General features: G+C 43.0%; 1 protein-coding gene across 6 annotated transcripts in view; it reads left to right on the top strand.

The window, feature by feature from the left end:
• The window catches only part of ank2a (ankyrin 2a, neuronal), a 93590-nt gene that overhangs the window by 57625 nt on the left and 17361 nt on the right, over nt 1–18604 (top strand). For 5 of the 6 annotated variants that reach the window (XM_061065140.1, XM_061065116.1, XM_061065124.1 and 2 more), the window contains 5 exons: nt 5604–5681; nt 5837–5968; nt 6210–6350; nt 6447–6657; nt 7261–7339. In XM_061065140.1, the coding sequence (XP_060921123.1) occupies nt 5604–5681; nt 5837–5968; nt 6210–6350; nt 6447–6657; nt 7261–7339 (641 nt within the window). Of the gene's footprint in view, nt 1–982; nt 4922–5603; nt 5682–5836; nt 5969–6209; nt 6351–6446; nt 6658–7260; nt 7340–18604 lie in introns of those variants that run through there. The other variant, XM_061065103.1, reaches the window with a different exon arrangement.

Below are 18604 nucleotides of genomic sequence, written 5' to 3'. Positions count from 1 at the left end.
TCTTATGAGACTCAGAGGGCAGAACAACTTCCTGTGCAAGAGCCAAACTCACAAAGCCAGAGGGTTGTAAACACCTGTGACAAAACAGACTCAGAGGATAGACCAGCTGGCTTAGTCAGAGATGACTCTGAGGCATCACGTTCTATTTCAGATAGAGATAATATTGATGAAAGTGCACAAAAAAACGAGCTAAACTTGCAGGAGAAGGAGACAATGCGGGGGAAGAGTGGAGCCGGGCTGTTTGAGCACAAAACTGATGCTTCATCTTGCATATCAACACTGATATCTGAATCAGCTGGCCCTGAAGAGATACCGACAACTGAATACACATCCATGAAGATACAACCATCTGAAACCCAAAAACAGAAAAAACTCACACTTTCTCATCCACAAAGTGATGTCAGCATGTGTAGAACATCAGATTTACATTCTCAAACTGAACACTTAAATGCAGATGGCATAGTCGAATCACAACATATTTCAGATCCTTCTTATTTATATGAGGAAGACAAAAAAGCAGATACAGTTAATGTTGGAGAGGAAAGTGTTAGCCCTCAAAAAGATGAGCCAGATTCGACAGTGAAGAGCATCGGAAGGATGCAATTAAAAGAACCAATCATAAGCTCTGGTAAGAGTTTATTGGAAGACATGCAGATCAGCCCTGACCGCAGACCCTCTGAGGATTTCAGTGCTGACATCAAGGCTGAGCTGGAAGATAGTCCTGAGTATCAGCTTTTCAAGCAGACATCAGCAAGTTTTAGTTATAAGCGAGAGGGCTCTGAGGAGGAGACCATGGCTGATTCTGATTCAAATCCAGTGTCCATCCCTAGTCTCCTTATGAAAAGTTATTCAGGGGAAGATGTTTCTCGTTTTAAGAAGCAAACAAATTATGACGATGCAAGTCCTGAAAGTCCCAAGCATGAAGGTTTGGCTGAATCATCAAACACAACCATTGACAGTAGGACCAAAATTTCTAGCTCGGTGGAGTTCGAGTACTATGAAGGACTAGCACTGACTCATCAAATGACCAATGAAATGCCAACCGTCTCTGCTGAAAGTGAAGAAAATGACATGAAACCATCACAGAAGGAGAAATTGCATAAAGCAAGTAAAGAATACACAAACTTTGATCAAAGAAGCAAACAGCTCCTTACAGAAACTTCCAATGCAGTATCAGATGACCGAGTCAAGGAGCCACAATTCCAAGAAGTTTACATTGAGAGGAAAACATCTAGCCAGCCATCCAATGTAAAAGATATGTCAGGTATGTTGTCCTTATTAAACAAGAACTTGGATGACTATCTACAAGCTAGGCCTTTGACAAGTCCGACAACAGAAAAAGCTATGGTTGAGGAGAAATTTGAAGAAATTATCATAACAAAGGACCAAGATAAAGATGTTTGCAAATTTGTCACTGATAAAAGTGAAGAAGTACAAGTGACTGGTACAACACAAGAAACTGAACCAGTGGAAACACATTCAAGTACATCGGAAAGTGAAGGGACAGAGAGTGAATTTGATGGAAAGAGAGGAGTAAAAGAAACCGAAGCAACCCTGACCAAAGAACCCCCAATGGAGGAAAAGAGAGTAGAGAAAAAGGCTTCTCATCAGTCGTCTACAAAACTAAAGGACATGTCGGGCATGCTCTCACTGCTTAACAGTGACTTGGATGAGTACCTAAAGGACAGGCCAGTGAAAAGCAGGCCTCCAGAAGAGGATGTTATCCAGGAGAAATTTGAAAAAGTTACTATCGCCAAAATCAGAGAACCCTCCAGTGAGGAGCAAATGATTACTCAATGGGAAACAACACAAAAAGAAGCTAAAGCTGACTTGGAAGAGGAGACATATAAACTGCTTGATGAGGGCAAACTCAATGAAATCACAGCAAGTTCTGTAGTGGAAATACCATTCAAAGAAGTTACCATCAAGAGGAAGACACAATTCCCCCAGTCTGCTACTGAGAAGAATATGTCAGGCATGTTGTCACTCCTTAGTTGTGACTTAGATCAGTATCTCGAGGAAAAGGATGAGATAGATTTAGAAGCAAAGAAACACATGCAGACAGACATAGATGGAGTCACAGAATCTTCGATAAGTTCTGAAATAGAGACACCCTTCCAAGAAGTTTGCATTGAGAGAAATACTCTGCAACAACAGTCTACACCTGAGAAGAATATCACAGGTATGTTGACACTGCTGAGTAATGACTTAGATCAATACTTAAAAGTACAGCCTGTGGTGTTACCAGATCACCCAGGAGATGGGGTAGTCCATGAGAGCTACAAAGAAACTAATATGTCAAGAGACACCAAAAGAGAAACTGTCACATTCTCTTCTGAGCAGGAAGTGTGTTCACCACAGGAAAAACATCCAGAAATGGAGAGCAAAGCAAGGAGGACAGATTTACAGAGTGGATGGCAGACATGTTCCCCTGAAGATGACAGTCAAGAAAGTTTCTCAACTGAAAGGAGCAAGCCTCAAACCTCACCAAGTGGAGGAACACTATTTTACGACTCAATTGAAGGGACAGCACACATCACAAAGTCATATGAGCCATTGGATGAATGTATGCAACTACCAAGTAGTTCTGATGTACTACAGAGACCGGTTGATTTGAAGAATCTGTATTTTGCTGACTCAGCCAAAGAGCAATGTCAACAAGACTCCCTAGAGAATAGTCCTATCATGGAGGACAAATCTTCTAGGACATCCCCTGATTCAATTGAGCCAAGCCCTACCAGGGAATCCCCTTGTCCAGACTCTCTTGAGGGGAGTCCCACTCAAACAAAGGAATTAAAACTCAAGATGCCAGCCAAGACAGCTGTGTATGAGGATTATGCATCCCAGCTGAAGGCTTGTTTTGCATATGACACAAGTATATACAGGGATGACAGTGAGGAAGATTTGCAAGAAAACAACTTTGAGATCATCTATATGGAAGGTGCAACTGGGGACAAAGACTCAGACTCAGCAAAGAACGACTCTAAAATATGTGACAGTGAGAACCTGCAAATGTGTTTTAGACAAGACTCTCTTGACACAAATGATAGTGAGGTTGATTCCAACAATAAACAAATCACCCCAGAAGAGGAGATGTTTAAAATGGCTGCAAAGATCAAAACATTCGAGGAGATGGAACAGGAGACTAGATCGAAAAGAGACACATTTTCAGATACCACAGTGCAATCAGAGGTGGATGATGACAAAGATGCTGAGCTAGATTTAAAATTTGACCCAGAGACTTTGTCAAAAGATACATCCAAAGTTGCTTCGAGCATTGAGGAAAAAGCAGACTTTCAGGCAGAAATGAAAACTTTTCAATCAGCTGACAATTCATTCTATCAAATCAAAACTCAGGGACAGGAACCTTGTACAGAGAATAATGACTATTTTACATCTTTAGCAGAAAGTGAAGGTGAAATTAGCAAAGATAGAGATGCGGTAGAAGATGACAGTTCCTCAGTCGCACATTTTTCCAGCTGTGTTACTGAGCACAATCCCATTGATGGCACAAAAGTTGAGTCACTTGTGGAAGATGGTCCTGAAAGAACAGAATATGTAGTTACAGGGTATGAGGCTGAGAAGGATTTTGGCTTCAGTGCACAGGTTGAGGATGAGCAACAGGTGAATATTTTTCCTGCAGAGGACAGAGTTAATCCTGTGAAAACCCAGAATGTAACACCAGGTTATGAGAGAACCTCTGATCCATTTCAGTTCCAGGAGGGGAAACTGTTTGAAATGACCAGAGGGGGGGCTATTGATATGACAAGAAGGAGCTTTGATGAAGGAGAAGGATATGCATTTTTTCACATAGGGGAACACCCGGTTGATGAGGTCGTACCAGATGAGTTTGTGAAAGAAGATACAAGGTCTTCAACTTTTGAGAATGATACTCCTATGACAGATATAAACCTTAGAGAGATCCCACAATCATCTCAAACTCAGAGTTGTGACAACAAAATCCCTACTCCTATGGCAAGAACGTTTATCAAACCCTCAAGTGAAAACTCAGCTAGTGAAAAGCCACTTTCAAAGGCTGATCTTGGAAGCTCCATAGAGGTTCAGCTCGGTTCCCCAAGTGCTTTTGAGAGACTAATCACTGTTCAAAGTGAGGCTGAATGCCTTGAAAGCCTTGGTTTAGACTATTTAGACTCTACTATAGCTGACCTCCAATCCGACACATCCACAGTCGGCCATTCTGAGAATTTAGAACCCAGCCATGATTCTTCAGACTCATCCCCTGATGAGGATGAAGATGAAGATGAAGATGAAGAAGACCAATGCTCTGTCATAGAGATGTCTTTTGTTTCAGCTGCACAGGCTGACATGCAAGCACATCATCAGGACTCTCTCCCATCTTCGGCAATCAGCACAAGCAGAACAATTCAAGAGGAAGCAACCATGAGCCCACAGGCTTCTGAGTATGATCAGGTTAAAAGAACTTCAAGAAAAAGTTCAACTCTGAATCGTAGGACCAGATCCGAGGCCCTGATTGACACAAGTAAAGCATCTATTAAAGACAGCAGGAGTTACTCTGAGAGTAGTCAATCTTCTTCTCAAAACCTCCTTTCCCCCTCAAAACTTGCTGCCCTGACACAAGAAAGACCTCTTGCTCAGAAGATCACCTCCTTCTCTCCCCAAAGTCAAGAAATCCAACTTTCAAACACTGCGGAAACATCTTTTCAGGCTTCTTTGGACACTGATGATGCAAGCAGCGCAAGTCAAAAGAGTCCAGATTCTGTTATTTTCACGTACGACATCCCAGCCTCTCGTAGTTTAGATTCTGATGGCACTCTGTTGCCCAGTGTGCAACCACCATCTGGTACCGAGGATATGTTTGAATACAGGCATAGCTGGGATGACACAGTGGAAACGCAGATGCAGAGAATCATCGATGATCAAACTCCACAATGTACGCCAGGTATGGCCAGACTTACATGGGCTTTTGTTTTCCTATCTCCTCTTCTCTGAAGCAAGACCCTTTTTGCACTTCCTAAGAAAATAATCTTATTTTTTATAAATGTCATTTTTTGTTGTTGTTATTTGTTGTGGTTTGTTTTGTCCCATCGTGCATCATGTTTTTTTGTTTTTTTGTTCTTCTGTATTTTGTTCCGTGTGTATTTGTGGTGTTTATGCATGTTTGTAAGTGACCTTTCCATCTGTGTTTGTGTAGAAGCAATCTCAAGATTGAATGGCCATGATGGTTAAAAAAGTAGGCGCTTGAAAATATATGATGCAGATGTTCTCTTTGGCATTGGTAATGGTGTCCGTACTTCTAATACAGCTTTACTAGTATCTGCATGCACATTGCATTATCATCAAATTTGAGCCATGACTTCAACTAATAACTTAAAAACATGAGGTGATAATTGTGTCCAAAAAGTCATGAAACAAAACCTTCATGTTTTCATCCATATCAACATCACAGTTGAACATTTCATTCAGAGTATTACAGCCCATAACATAGTCCTCAGGAAATTACATTTTACATCCATATCTAGAATAGATTTTTTACATGAGGCTTCATTTTGGTATAAAGCTTTACACCTTGAACTGTTAATGATATTCAGGAATAATCTTTGGCTCTGACCGCATTCTTTTAGTGGATTGGCAGGATGATGCTGACAGAAAAGAGGAGACATTAGCGATCGTTGCAGATCTACTTGGCTTCAGCTGGACGGGTAAGCTGTAAAATTAGGCCATTGTTTTCTGTTTTAATTTAGAGGGAAAATTTTTATTGACCTGAAAATGTTATATAATTGAGAATCCATGCTTTGGCAATATAGTTTTAGAATGTTTTGCATTTTAATTCCTCTATTATGTATTTTCACCCTAGAACTAGCAAGAGAACTTGAATTCAGTGAGAATGATATCCAGTTGGTGAGGACAGAGAATCCTAATTCCCTCCAAGAACAGAGCCATGCTTTACTCCAACGCTGGGTTGAGCGGGAAGGCAAACATGCCACAGGTACACACAGTAAACTCTTAACAGTGCTAACTTTTTGCTTCAAATACTAATTTTGATATGATCTTTTCTAGGTGCAAAAAGCCTATTAAATGATTTTATTTTGTCTTTGGATTCACTCCTGTGAAATGATTTGTAATTACCAGAGCCATATGGATATTGTACATTATATATATAATTTTTATATTTTCAGTTTAGAAATATGCTTTAACAGTCAATAAATAATGTATCACTTCTTCCACAGAGGACTGTCTGATTAAAAGACTAACCAAGATCAACCGCATGGACATTGTCCATCTAATTCAAACCCAGATGAACAAGTCAGTTCAAGAGCAAACATCTAGAACGTATGCAGAAATCGAAAAGACCCTGGATCATAGTGAAGGTAGAATCAATTGAGAAGCCACTTTGTGTATTTGTGTTTGTTTACACTATTTGGAAGCAAACACAAACACTAATTGACTTAATTTTTTTTCTTCAGTATCGGTAGCCCTATCTTCAGTCCAAGACGATGCAGACAGCCCCAGAATTATAAGAAGGGTGGAATCAGACCGTAGACCACCCCCTGCTGTTTCTGAAGAGGACCTTTCGGTTGCTTCCCTACTGGACATTCCTTCCTGGGCAGAGCCTGTTGGAAACATCAGCTCTGAGAGCATGCACTGTGACCTTCTGGAAGAGCTAGAGATCCCACAGTAAATTTTTTTTTTTTTTTGTAGTTATTCGTTAATTGCAATTAACATCTCCAGCTGTAGATTATTTTGTAGCCAAAACTGGTCCCAAAACATACTCCCCAAACACCTTATGGCCACAAAGACTCAAGCCTTTTTCCAAACTGCTTTTTCGCAAAAGTGACGTCATTAAGCTCAGCCATTATCACATCTTTATACATACATATTGATTCTGTGATGGCATAATATTTGTGTCCCAGAGAACGACGTAATGAAGCTCCACATAGACATAGTCAGACATGCATGCACACACAGCACTGCGCATGCACACACAGCACTGCGCATCCACGCTGGCTCTGCTAAAACCTCCTCTGTTACTACCTCTGAAGTCGAATTGTCACAGAGGCGTACATTTTTGTGACTTGAAACGTTAGGCTGAATAGGGCTGTTATTAATTAATCAGAAGGGGTGCATTTCTGGAAGTTTCTGTTCCCCAGCGTGTTGATGCATGGAAATAGAACAATGTCATATCCTGATACAAATTGTGTGCAATATAGATTTAGACTTTGATATATCGTACTCATGTAAATTCATAATTTGTACCATTAACCTTCTTTTGTGTTACAGTGAATTGAACCCTAACCTGTGGACCTCTGAGGATATTATTACCCAAGAACCTACAAGTTATGACAACTCAGATGAGCAAGTAAGTACATTTACTACTATGGAAGAAGCCGTATTGGAGAGCCATGCCACTCAGGTATATGACCCCAAAGTGAAAGACCAGCAAGATCGCTGCAGCCTTCAGTATGTCTGGCCTTCTGAAGGTAGCATTCAGTGCTCGGACAAAGATGACTGCAGCCAAACCTTGCAGTTGGACCAGTGTGGTTGTGAGAATGAGCAAAGGCAGTCATCTGAAAGCCAAAGGTTACCATCATCTTTATCTATAATAGACTTTGGTCTAAGCCTGTCAGAGGCAGACCAAGCAGACACTGACTTCAATGAGCTTTGCGATGACTTTGAGGATACATCACAAAGTTGCAATACAGAGCCAGGGAAAAACATTGTCGGAGGAATCTCTGATTCTAGTTTGTTAGCCCTGTCAGCAGAGGAAAACCAAGCAACACTGGCCATGACTGAAGATGACACTGATGTTGCTCAAAAAAGCAGGCTCTCTCAGAAGTGTGCAGATGAGGTAACAACCCAATTCTTCAAAGAACCAAACAATCCTGACATGGTCCTACAGGTTTCTGGTGTGGGAATTGGCTCCAGAGCTATCAAGTCAAGTCAAGAAAAAAACAGAAAACCAACAACATTAAGCGGAGAAAATCTCAAAGACATACCATTTATTGAGGATTTTGAAGATTTCAAGTCAGTTGAACCCAGTATTACTCCAGCAAAGTACAGCATGGTAAAGCTATTGGAAATTGAGGTCTCAACTGCCAATTTGCCAAATAGTCTAACAAGCAGTTGCTCTACTCGTATGGCTTGTGACTCAACTGATAGGTACAGTATTACATGTCCTGTTAGACCTGAAAATGACCATGTTGTTGTCATGACAAAGACACACTACAACTCTGAGCTACAGAATCCCTCAACTAGCCTTTTTCTGCCTTCCACACATTTTCCACAACAATCACCTGAGAAAGATGTTTCATTACCTTCCACCTTAATGAAGCACAGCTTCTTCACAAATTATTCTTTGACATCTGAGGAGCCATGTATCTCATTTTTACCTGTTAATGAAAGAGATATCTTTGCTGCAGAGACATGGGTATTTAATGACCCTATAACAAGAATGTCGTCCCCGGATTCTGTTATGTCAATCAGTGACTACAGGGCAATGTCACCTGACTCTCCACAGCGGGAAAAAAAGGTATTTCCTGACTTTTCTTGTAAACTGGATGACTATTGGGAACTCTCTCCTGATGAATTTAGCCAACCAGAAGTTACAACCAGTTTCACTAGAAATAAATTACTTACTAATGAATCAGATAAATATGATTGCAAACCACTGTTACAAAATTTTACAGGCTTCGTCAATGCTTCTGGTTCAGGTTCACTTTCTACTAAATCTCTTGAGTCTATAAGAAATAACCAGCAAATGTACTCTGACTCTCGAGAACCTAAGTGTAGTCCCTCTTCACCCAAAGGTCCACAGATAAAGGGAGAATCCAGAACTTTCTCACATTTGACATTAGATAGAAGAATACTTTTGACTGACACGGTTACACCATTTGATGTATATGGATGTTCAGACAAAGATTCCTGTCCATCATCCCCAGAATCTCAGACTTCACAGTGCAGTTTCTCATTTCTAGAACTCTTGCTTTCAGAACCTTTCCGTGCCCAGCTGATCAATCAATATTGTGATTATTACTTACAATATTCAGGAGAAAACCTATCATCACTACCAATGACATCAGCTTCTTACACTACAGTCCTTGATGAGAAAGTGGGTCATAGCAGCCACATGACACCAGAATTAGTAGCTGTAAATCATGATCATCCTTTACCGAGGGAGCCAGTCACATCAAATAATTATCTCCTACCAGATTATTTATCACAGAACCAGCAAACAACATCTGACTGTTTACTAAATTCAATGAGGGCTCATTCATCATCTGTTGATGAATGGTTGGATGTAAATTTCACTGATGAACCGCATTTGTTGAAAAGACATCTAAATTTTGAAGAAAGAGCCCCTTTGTTTACAACTGCTACTTCATATGTAAATGATTGGACTCATGAAGATGTGAAAATGAACAAATTTGGAGAATCAGGCAAACCAATGGTCTTTACCTTTGTGGAGAGACCAACAAACATTTTAAAATTCCCAAACACAAATGCTTCTGTGTCGAACATTGAAGGGTCATTAACTATAACAGAAAGTTTAGCATTGAATGACGTGGAAATTGAAGTAAGGAAAGAGACATTTGAACTTAGGACCCCTAGTCAGATGCAGAGCAGACCAGAGTCCCCGCAGTCAATTTTCTCAGACTTTGAACATTATAAGCTATTAAGCAGCAGAGCGTTGTCTCCTGAATCGCTGTCTTCCGATTTAGATTTTTCGCTCCTGCAGGACTGGTTGGCGGACTTTAGAGCATCCTCCCCAGAATCTGTTACTTCAGTTGAGCATCGCTCTTTGTCTCAAGGCTTGACGTTTGGCCAGCTGAAGAGTCAACATTGTAACTATTACTTACGGTACTCTGACAGCAGACCAGTATTACCTCGTTCCACACTGTCAGATGATGAGTATTCTCAATTTGGTCTGGAGGAATTGTTTGAGGACTACAGGCCAGATTCGCCAGATTCATATTCTTCCCAAGTTGAGACTGAACAAACAAGCGTCACTTTGACGGCATCCCCAGCACTTCCGCCTGCCAGACCTTTTACATATGCAGATATCGTACGGGGCATTACACATGAAAAACATGCAGAAGCTTCGTTGGGCATCACATCGTCTCAGTTGAGACCTCTTTGGCCTCTATCAGCCATGTCGGAAAATTATAGCACTTACTCCTCCATAGATGATTATGTCACTGAGGTAAGAACAGAGTCTCCTGAATCCGTGGCATCTCAAAGTGAACTTAGACCCCTCTCTCCTGACTCACCTGTTCCTCAGTTCAGATCTCACCATATGGGTTATGATGTGGAATTGTCAAGGGACAGGTCATTTACCCCAGAATCAACATTTTCTGACTGGGAAGGCACCGATTTGTGTCTTAAAACGCTGTTTGACGAGACCAGAGCAGAGTCCCCGCAGTCAGTTTTCTCAGACTTTGAACTTGATAAACTATTTAGCAGCAGGGCGTTATCTCCTGAATCATTGTCTTCCGACTTTGATTTTTCGCTCCTGCAGGACTGGTTGGCGGACTTTAGAGCATCCTCCCCAGAATCTGTTACTTCAGTTGAGCATCGCTCTTTGTCTCAAGGCTTGAAGTTTGGCCAGCTGAAGAGTCAACATTGTAACTATTACTTACGGTACTCTGACAGCAGACCAGTATCACCTCGTTCCACACTGTCAGATGATGAGTATTCTCAATTTGGTCTGGAGGAATTGTTTGAGGACTACAGGCCAGATTCGCCAGATTCATATTCTTCCCAAGTCGAGACTGAACAAACAAGCGTCACTTTGACGGCATCCCCAGCACTTCCAGCTGCAAGAACTTTTACATATGCAGATATTATCCGGGGCACTTCACATGAAAAACATGCAGAAGCTTTGTTGGGCATCAAATCGTTCAAGTTGAGACCTCTTTGGCCTCTGTCAGCCTGGTCAGAAAATGAGGGCACTTACTCCTCCATAGATGATTATGTCACTGAGTTAAGAACAGAGTCTCCTGAATCCGTGGCATCTCAAAGTGAACTTAGACCCCTCTCTCCTGACTCACCTGTTCCTCAGTTCAGATCTCACCATATGGGTTATGATGTGGAATTGTCAAGGGACAGGTCATTTACCCCAGAATCAACATTTTCTGACTGGGAAGGCACCGATTTGTGTCTTGAAACGCTGTTTGACGAGACCAGAGCAGAGTCCCCGCAGTCAGTTTTCTCAGACTTTGAACTTGATAAACTATTTAGCAGCAGGGCGTTGTCTCCTGAATCATTGTCTTCCGACTTTGATTTTTCGCTCCTGCAGGACTGGTTGGCGGACTTTAGAGCATCCTCCCCAGAATCTGTTACTTCAGTTGAGCATCGCTCTTTGTCTCAAGGCTTGAAGTTTGGCCAGCTGAAGAGTCAACATTGTAACTATTACTTACGGTACTCTGACAGCAGACCAGTATCACCTCGTTCCACACTGTCAGATGATGAGTATTCTCAATTTGGTCTGGAGGAATTGTTTGAGGACTACAGGCCAGATTCGCCAGATTCAGATAATTCTCAAGTTGATGCTAAACAAACAAGCGTCACTTTGATGGCATCCCCAGCACTTCCGCCTGCCAGACCTTTTACATATGCAGATATCGTGCGGGGCATTACACATGAAAAACATGCAGAAGCTTCGTTGGGCATCACATCGTCTCAGTTGAGACCTCTTTGGCCTCTATCAGCCATGTCGGAAAATTATAGCACTTACTCCTCCATAGATTATTTTGTCACAGAGATAAGAACAGAGTCTCCTGAGTCAGTGGTATCTCAAAGTGAACTTAGGCCCCTCTCTCCTGACTCACCTGTTCCTCAGTTCAGATCTCACCATATGGGTTATGATGTGGAATTGTCAAGGGACAGGTCATTTACCCCAGAATCAACATTTTCTGACTGGGAAGGCACCGATTTGTGTCTTGAAACGCTGTTTGACGAGACCAGAGCAGAGTCCCCGCAGTCAGTTTTCTCAGACTTTGAACTTGATAAACTATTTAGCAGCAGGGCGTTATCTCCTGAATCATTGTCTTCCGACTTTGATTTTTCGCTCCTGCAGGACTGGTTGGCGGACTTTAGAGCATCCTCCCCAGAATCTGTTACTTCAGTTGAGCATCGCTCTTTGTCTCAAGGCTTGAAGTTTGGCCAGTTGAAGAGTCAACATTGTAACTATTACTTACGGTACTCTGACAGCAGACCAGTATCACCTCGTTCCACACTGTCAGATGATGAGTATTCTCAATTTGGTCTGGAGGAATTGTTTGAGGACTACAGGCCAGATTCGCCAGATTCATATTCTTCCCAAGTCGAGACTGAACAAACAAGCGTCACTTTGACGGCATCCCCAGCACTTCCAGCTGCAAGAACTTTTACATATGCAGATATTGTCCGGGGCACTTCACATGAAAAACATGCAGAAGCTTTGTTGGGCATCACATCGTTCAAGTTGAGACCTCTTTGGCCTCTGTCAGCCTGGTCAGAAAATGAGGGCACTTACTCCTCCATAGATGATTATGTCACTGAGTTAAGAACAGAGTCTCCTGAATCCGTGGCATCTCAAAGTGAACTTAGACCCCTCTCTCCTGACTCACCTGTTCCTCAGTTCAGATCTCACCATATGGGTTATGATGTGGAATTGTCAAGGGACAGGTCATTTAGCCCAGAATCAACATTGTCTGACTGGGAAGGCACCGATTTGTGTCTTGAAACGCTGTTTGACGAGACCAGAGCAGAGTCCCCGCAGTCAGTTTTCTCAGACTTTGAACTTGATAAACTATTTAGCAGCAGGGCGTTATCTCCTGAATCATTGTCTTCCGACTTTGATTTTTCGCTCCTGCAGGACTGGTTGGCGGACTTTAGAGCATCCTCCCCAGAATCTGTTACTTCAGTTGAGCATCGCTCTTTGTCTCAAGGCTTGACGTTTGGCCAGTTGAAGAGTCAACATTGTAACTATTACTTACGGTACTCTGACAGCAGACCAGTATCACCTCGTTCCACACTGTCAGATGATGAGTATTCTCAATTTGGTCTGGAGGAATTGTTTGAGGACTACAGGCCAGATTCGCCAGATTCAGATAATTCTCAAGTTGATGCTAAACAAACAAGCGTCACTTTGACGGCATCCCCAGCACTTCCAGCTGCAAGAACTTTTACATATGCAGATATCGTGCGGGGCATTACACATGAAAAACATGCAGAAGCTTCGTTGGGCATCACATCGTCTCAGTTGAGACCTCTTTGGCCTCTATTAGCCATGTCGGAAAATTATAGCACTTACTCCTCCATAGATTACTTTGTCACAGAGATAAGAACAGAGTCCCCTGAGTCAGTGGTATCTCAAAGTGAACTTAGGCTCCTCTCTCCTGACTCACCTGTTCCTCAGTTCAGATCTAACCATATGGGTTATGATGTGGAATTGTCAAGGGACAGGTCGTTTACTCCAGAATCAACATTGTCTGACTGGGAAGGCACCGATTTGTGTCTTGAAACGCTGTTTGACGAGACCAGAGCAGAGTCCCCGCAGTCAGTTTTCTCAGACTTTGAACTTGATAAGCTATTTAGCAGTAGGGCGTTGTCTCCTGAATCATTGTCTTCCGACTTTGATTTTTTGCTCCTGCAGGACTGGTTGGCGGACTTTAGAGCATCCTCCCCAGAAACTGTTACTTCAGTTGAGCATCGCTCTTTGTCTCAAGGCTTGACGTTTGGCCAGCTGAAGAGTCAACATTGTAACTATTACTTACGGTACTCTGACAGCAGACCAGTATCACCTCGTTCCACACTGTCAGATGATGAGTATTCTCAATTTGGTCTGGAGGAATTGTTTGAGGACTACAGGCCAGATTCGCCAGATTCAGATAATTCTCAAGTTGATGCTAAACAAACAAGCGTCACTTTGATGGCATCCCCAGCACTTCCGCCTGCCAGACCTTTTACATATGCAGATATCGTGCGGGGCATTACACATGAAAAACATGCAGAAGCTTCGTTGGGCATCACATCGTCTCAGTTAAGACCTCTTTGGCCTCTATCAGCCATGTCGGAAAATTATAGCACTTACTCCTCCATAGATTATTTTGTCACAGAGATAAGAACAGAGTCTCCTGAGTCAGTGGTATCTCAAAGTGAACTTAGGCCCCTCTCTCCTGACTCACCTGTTCCTCAGTTCAGATCTCACCATATGGGTTATGATGTGGAATTGTCAAGGGACAGGTCATTTACCCCAGAATCAACATTTTCTGACTGGGAAGGCACCGATTTGTGTCTTGAAACGCTGTTTGACGAGACCAGAGCAGAGTCCCCGCAGTCAGTTTTCTCAGACTTTGAACTTGATAAACTATTTAGCAGCAGGGCGTTATCTCCTGAATCATTGTCTTCCGACTTTGATTTTTCGCTCCTGCAGGACTGGTTGGCGGACTTTAGAGCATCCTCCCCAGAATCTGTTACTTCAGTTGAGCATTGCTCTTTGTCTCAAGGCTTGAAGTTTGGCCAGTTGAAGAGTCAACATTGTAACTATTACTTACGGTACTCTGACAGCAGACCAGTATCACCTCGTTCCACACTGTCAGATGATGAGTATTCTCAATTTGGTCTGGAGGAATTGTTTGAGGACTACAGGCCAGATTCGCCAGATTCATATTCTTCCCAAGTCGAGACTGAACAAACAAGCGTCACTTTGACGGCATCCCCAGCACTTCCAGCTGCAAGAACTTTTACATATGCAGATATTGTCCGGGGCACTTCACATGAAAAACATGCAGAAGCTTTGTTGGGCATCACATCGTTCAAGTTGAGACCTCTTTGGCCTCTGTCAGCCTGGTCAGAAAATGAGGGCACTTACTCCTCCATAGATGATTATGTCACTGAGTTAAGAACAGAGTCTCCTGAATCCGTGGCATCTCAAAGTGAACTTAGACCCCTCTCTCCTGACTCACCTGTTCCTCAGTTCAGATCTCACCATATGGGTTATGATGTGGAATTGTCAAGGGACAGGTCATTTAGCCCAGAATCAACATTGTCTGACTGGGAAGGCACCGATTTGTGTCTTGAAACGCTGTTTGACGAGACCAGAGCAGAGTCCCCGCAGTCAGTTTTCTCAGACTTTGAACTTGATAAACTATTTAGCAGCAGGGCGTTATCTCCTGAATCATTGTCTTCCGACTTTGATTTTTCGCTCCTGCAGGACTGGTTGGCGGACTTTAGAGCATCCTCCCCAGAATCTGTTACTTCAGTTGAGCATCGCTCTTTGTCTCAAGGCTTGACGTTTGGCCAGCTGAAGAGTCAACATTGTAACTATTACTTACGGTACTCTGACAGCAGACCAGTATCACCTCGTTCCACACTGTCAGATGATGAGTATTCTCAATTTGGTCTGGAGGAATTGTTTGAGGACTACAGGCCAGATTCGCCAGATTCATATTCTTCCCAAGTCGAGACTGAACAAATAAGCGTCACTTTGACGGCATCCCCAGCACTTCCAGCTGCAAGACCTTTTACATATGCAGATATTGTCTGGGGCACTTCACATGAAAAACATGCAGAAGCTTTGTTGGGCATCACATCATTCAAGTTGAGACCTCTTTGGCCTCTGTCAGCCTGGTCAGAAAATGAGGGCACTTACTCCTCCATAGATGATTATGTCACTGAGGTAAGAACAGAGTCTCCTGAATCCGTGGCATCTCAAAGTGAACTTAGACCCCTCTCTCCTGACTCACCTGTTCCTCAGTTCAGATCTCACCATATGGGTTATGATGTGGAATTGTCAAGGGACAGGTCATTTACCCCAGAATCAACATTGTCTGACTGGGAAGGCACCGATTTGTGTCTTGAAATGCTGTTTGACGAGACCAGAGCAGAGTCCCCGCAGTCAGTTTTCTCAGACTTTGAACTTGATAAGCTATTTAGCAGCAGGGCGTTGTCTCCTGAATCATTGTCTTCCGACTTTGATTTTTCGCTCCTGCAGGACTGGTTGGCGGACTTTAGAGCATCCTCCCCAGAATCTGTTACTTCAGTTGAGCATCGCTCTTTGTCTCAAGGCTTGACGTTTGGCCAGCTGAAGAGTCAACATTGTAACTATTACTTACGGTACTCTGACAGCAGACCAGTATCACCTCGTTCCACACTGTCAGATGATGAGTATTCTCAATTTGGTCTGGAGGAATTGTTTGAGGACTACAGGCCAGATTCGCCAGATTCATATTCTTCCCAAGTCGAGACTGAACAAATAAGCGTCACTTTGACGGCATCCCCAGCACTTCCAGCTGCAAGACCTTTTACATATGCAGATATTGTCTGGGGCACTTCACATGAAAAACATGCAGAAGCTTTGTTGGGCATCACATCATTCAAGTTGAGACCTCTTTGGCCTCTGTCAGCCTGGTCAGAAAATGAGGGCACTTACTCCTCCATAGATGATTATGTCACTGAGGTAAGAACAGAGTCTCCTGAATCCGTGGCATCTCAAAGTGAACTTAGACCCCTCTCTCCTGACTCACCTGTTCCTCAGTTCAGATCTCACCATATGGGTTATGATGTGGAATTGTCAAGGGACAGGTCATTTACCCCAGAATCAACATTTTCTGACTGGGAAGGCACCGATTTGTGTCTTGAAACGCTGTTTGACGAGACCAGAGCAGAGTCCCCGCAGTCAGTTTTCTCAGACTTTGAACTTGATAAACTATTTAGCAGCAGGGCGTTATCTCCTGAATCATTGTCTTCCGACTTTGATTTTTCGCTCCTGCAGGACTGGTTGGCGGACTTTAGAGCATCCTCCCCAGAATCTGTTACTTCAGTTGAGCATCGCTCTTTGTCTCAAGGCTTGAAGTTTGGCCAGTTGAAGAGTCAACATTGTAACTATTACTTACGGTACTCTGACAGCAGACCAGTATCACCTCGTTCCACACTGTCAGATGATGAGTATTCTCAATTTGGTCTGGAGGAATTGTTTGAGGACTACAGGCCAGATTCGCCAGATTCATATTCTTCCCAAGTCGAGACTGAACAAATAAGCGTCACTTTGACGGCATCCCCAGCACTTCCAGCTGCAAGACCTTTTACATATGCAGATATTGTCTGGGGCACTTCACATGAAAAACATGCAGAAGCTTTGTTGGGCATCACATCATTCAAGTTGAGACCTCTTTGGCCTCTGTCAGCCTGGTCAGAAAATGAGGGCACTTACTCCTCCATAGATGATTATGTCACTGAGGTAAGAACAGAGTCTCCTGAATCCGTGGCATCTCAAAGTGAACTTAGACCCCTCTCTCCTGACTCACCTGTTCCTCAGTTCAGATCTCACCATATGGGTTATGATGTGGAATTGTCAAGGGACAGGTCATTTACCCCAGAATCAACATTTTCTGACTGGGAAGGCACCGATTTGTGTCTTGAAACGCTGTTTGACGAGACCAGAGCAGAGTCCCCGCAGTCAGTTTTCTCAGACTTTGAACTTGATAAACTATTTAGCAGCAGGGCGTTATCTCCTGAATCATTGTCTTCCGACTTTGATTTTTCGCTCCTGCAGGACTGGTTGGCGGACTTTAGAGCATCCTCCCCAGAATCTGTTACTTCAGTTGAGCATCGCTCTTTGTCTCAAGGCTTGAAGTTTGGCCAGTTGAAGAGTCAACATTGTAACTATTACTTACGGTACTCTGACAGCAGACCAGTATCACCTCGTTCCACACTGTCAGATGATGAGTATTCTCAATTTGGTCTGGAGGAATTGTTTGAGGACTACAGGCCAGATTCGCCAGATTCAGATAATTCTCAAGTTGATGCTAAACGAACAAGCGTCACTTTGACGGCATCCCCAGCACTTCCGCCTGTCAGACCTTTTACATATGCAGATATCGTGCGGGGCATTACACATGAAAAACATGCAGAAGCTTCGTTGGGCATCACATCGTCTCAGTTGAGACCTCTTTGGCCTCTATTAGCCATGTCGGAAAATTATAGCACTTACTCCTCCATAGATTACTTTGTCACAGAGATAAGAACAGAGTCCCCTGAGTCAGTGGTATCTCAAAGTGAACTTAGGCTCCTCTCTCCTGACTCACCTGTTCCTCAGTTCAGATCTAACCATATGGGTTATGATGTGGAATTGTCAAGGGACAGGTCGTTTACTCCAGAATCAACATTGTCTGACTGGGAAGGCACCGATTTGTGTCTTGAAACGCTGTTTGACGAGACCAGAGCAGAGTCCCCGCAGTCAGTTTTCTCAGACTTTGAACTTGATAAGCTATTTAGCAGTAGGGCGTTGTCTCCTGAATCATTGTCTTCCGACTTTGATTTTTTGCTCCTGCAGGACTGGTTGGCGGACTTTAGAGCATCCTCCCCAGAAACTGTTACTTCAGTTGAGCATCGCTCTTTGTCTCAAGGCTTGACGTTTGGCCAGCTGAAGAGTCAACATTGTAACTATTACTTACGGTACTCTGACAGCAGACCAGTATCACCTCGTTCCACACTGTCAGATGATGAGTATTCTCAATTTGGTCTGGAGGAATTGTTTGAGGACTACAGGCCAGATTCGCCAGATTCAGATAATTCTCAAGTTGATGCTAAACAAACAAGCGTCACTTTGATGGCATCCCCAGCACTTCCGCCTGCCAGACCT

This window comes from Labrus mixtus, chromosome 2 (assembly GCF_963584025.1).
Source record: "Labrus mixtus chromosome 2, fLabMix1.1, whole genome shotgun sequence".
NCBI lineage: Eukaryota > Metazoa > Chordata > Actinopteri > Labriformes > Labridae > Labrus > Labrus mixtus.
This window is presented reverse-complemented; position numbering and strand designations above follow the sequence as displayed.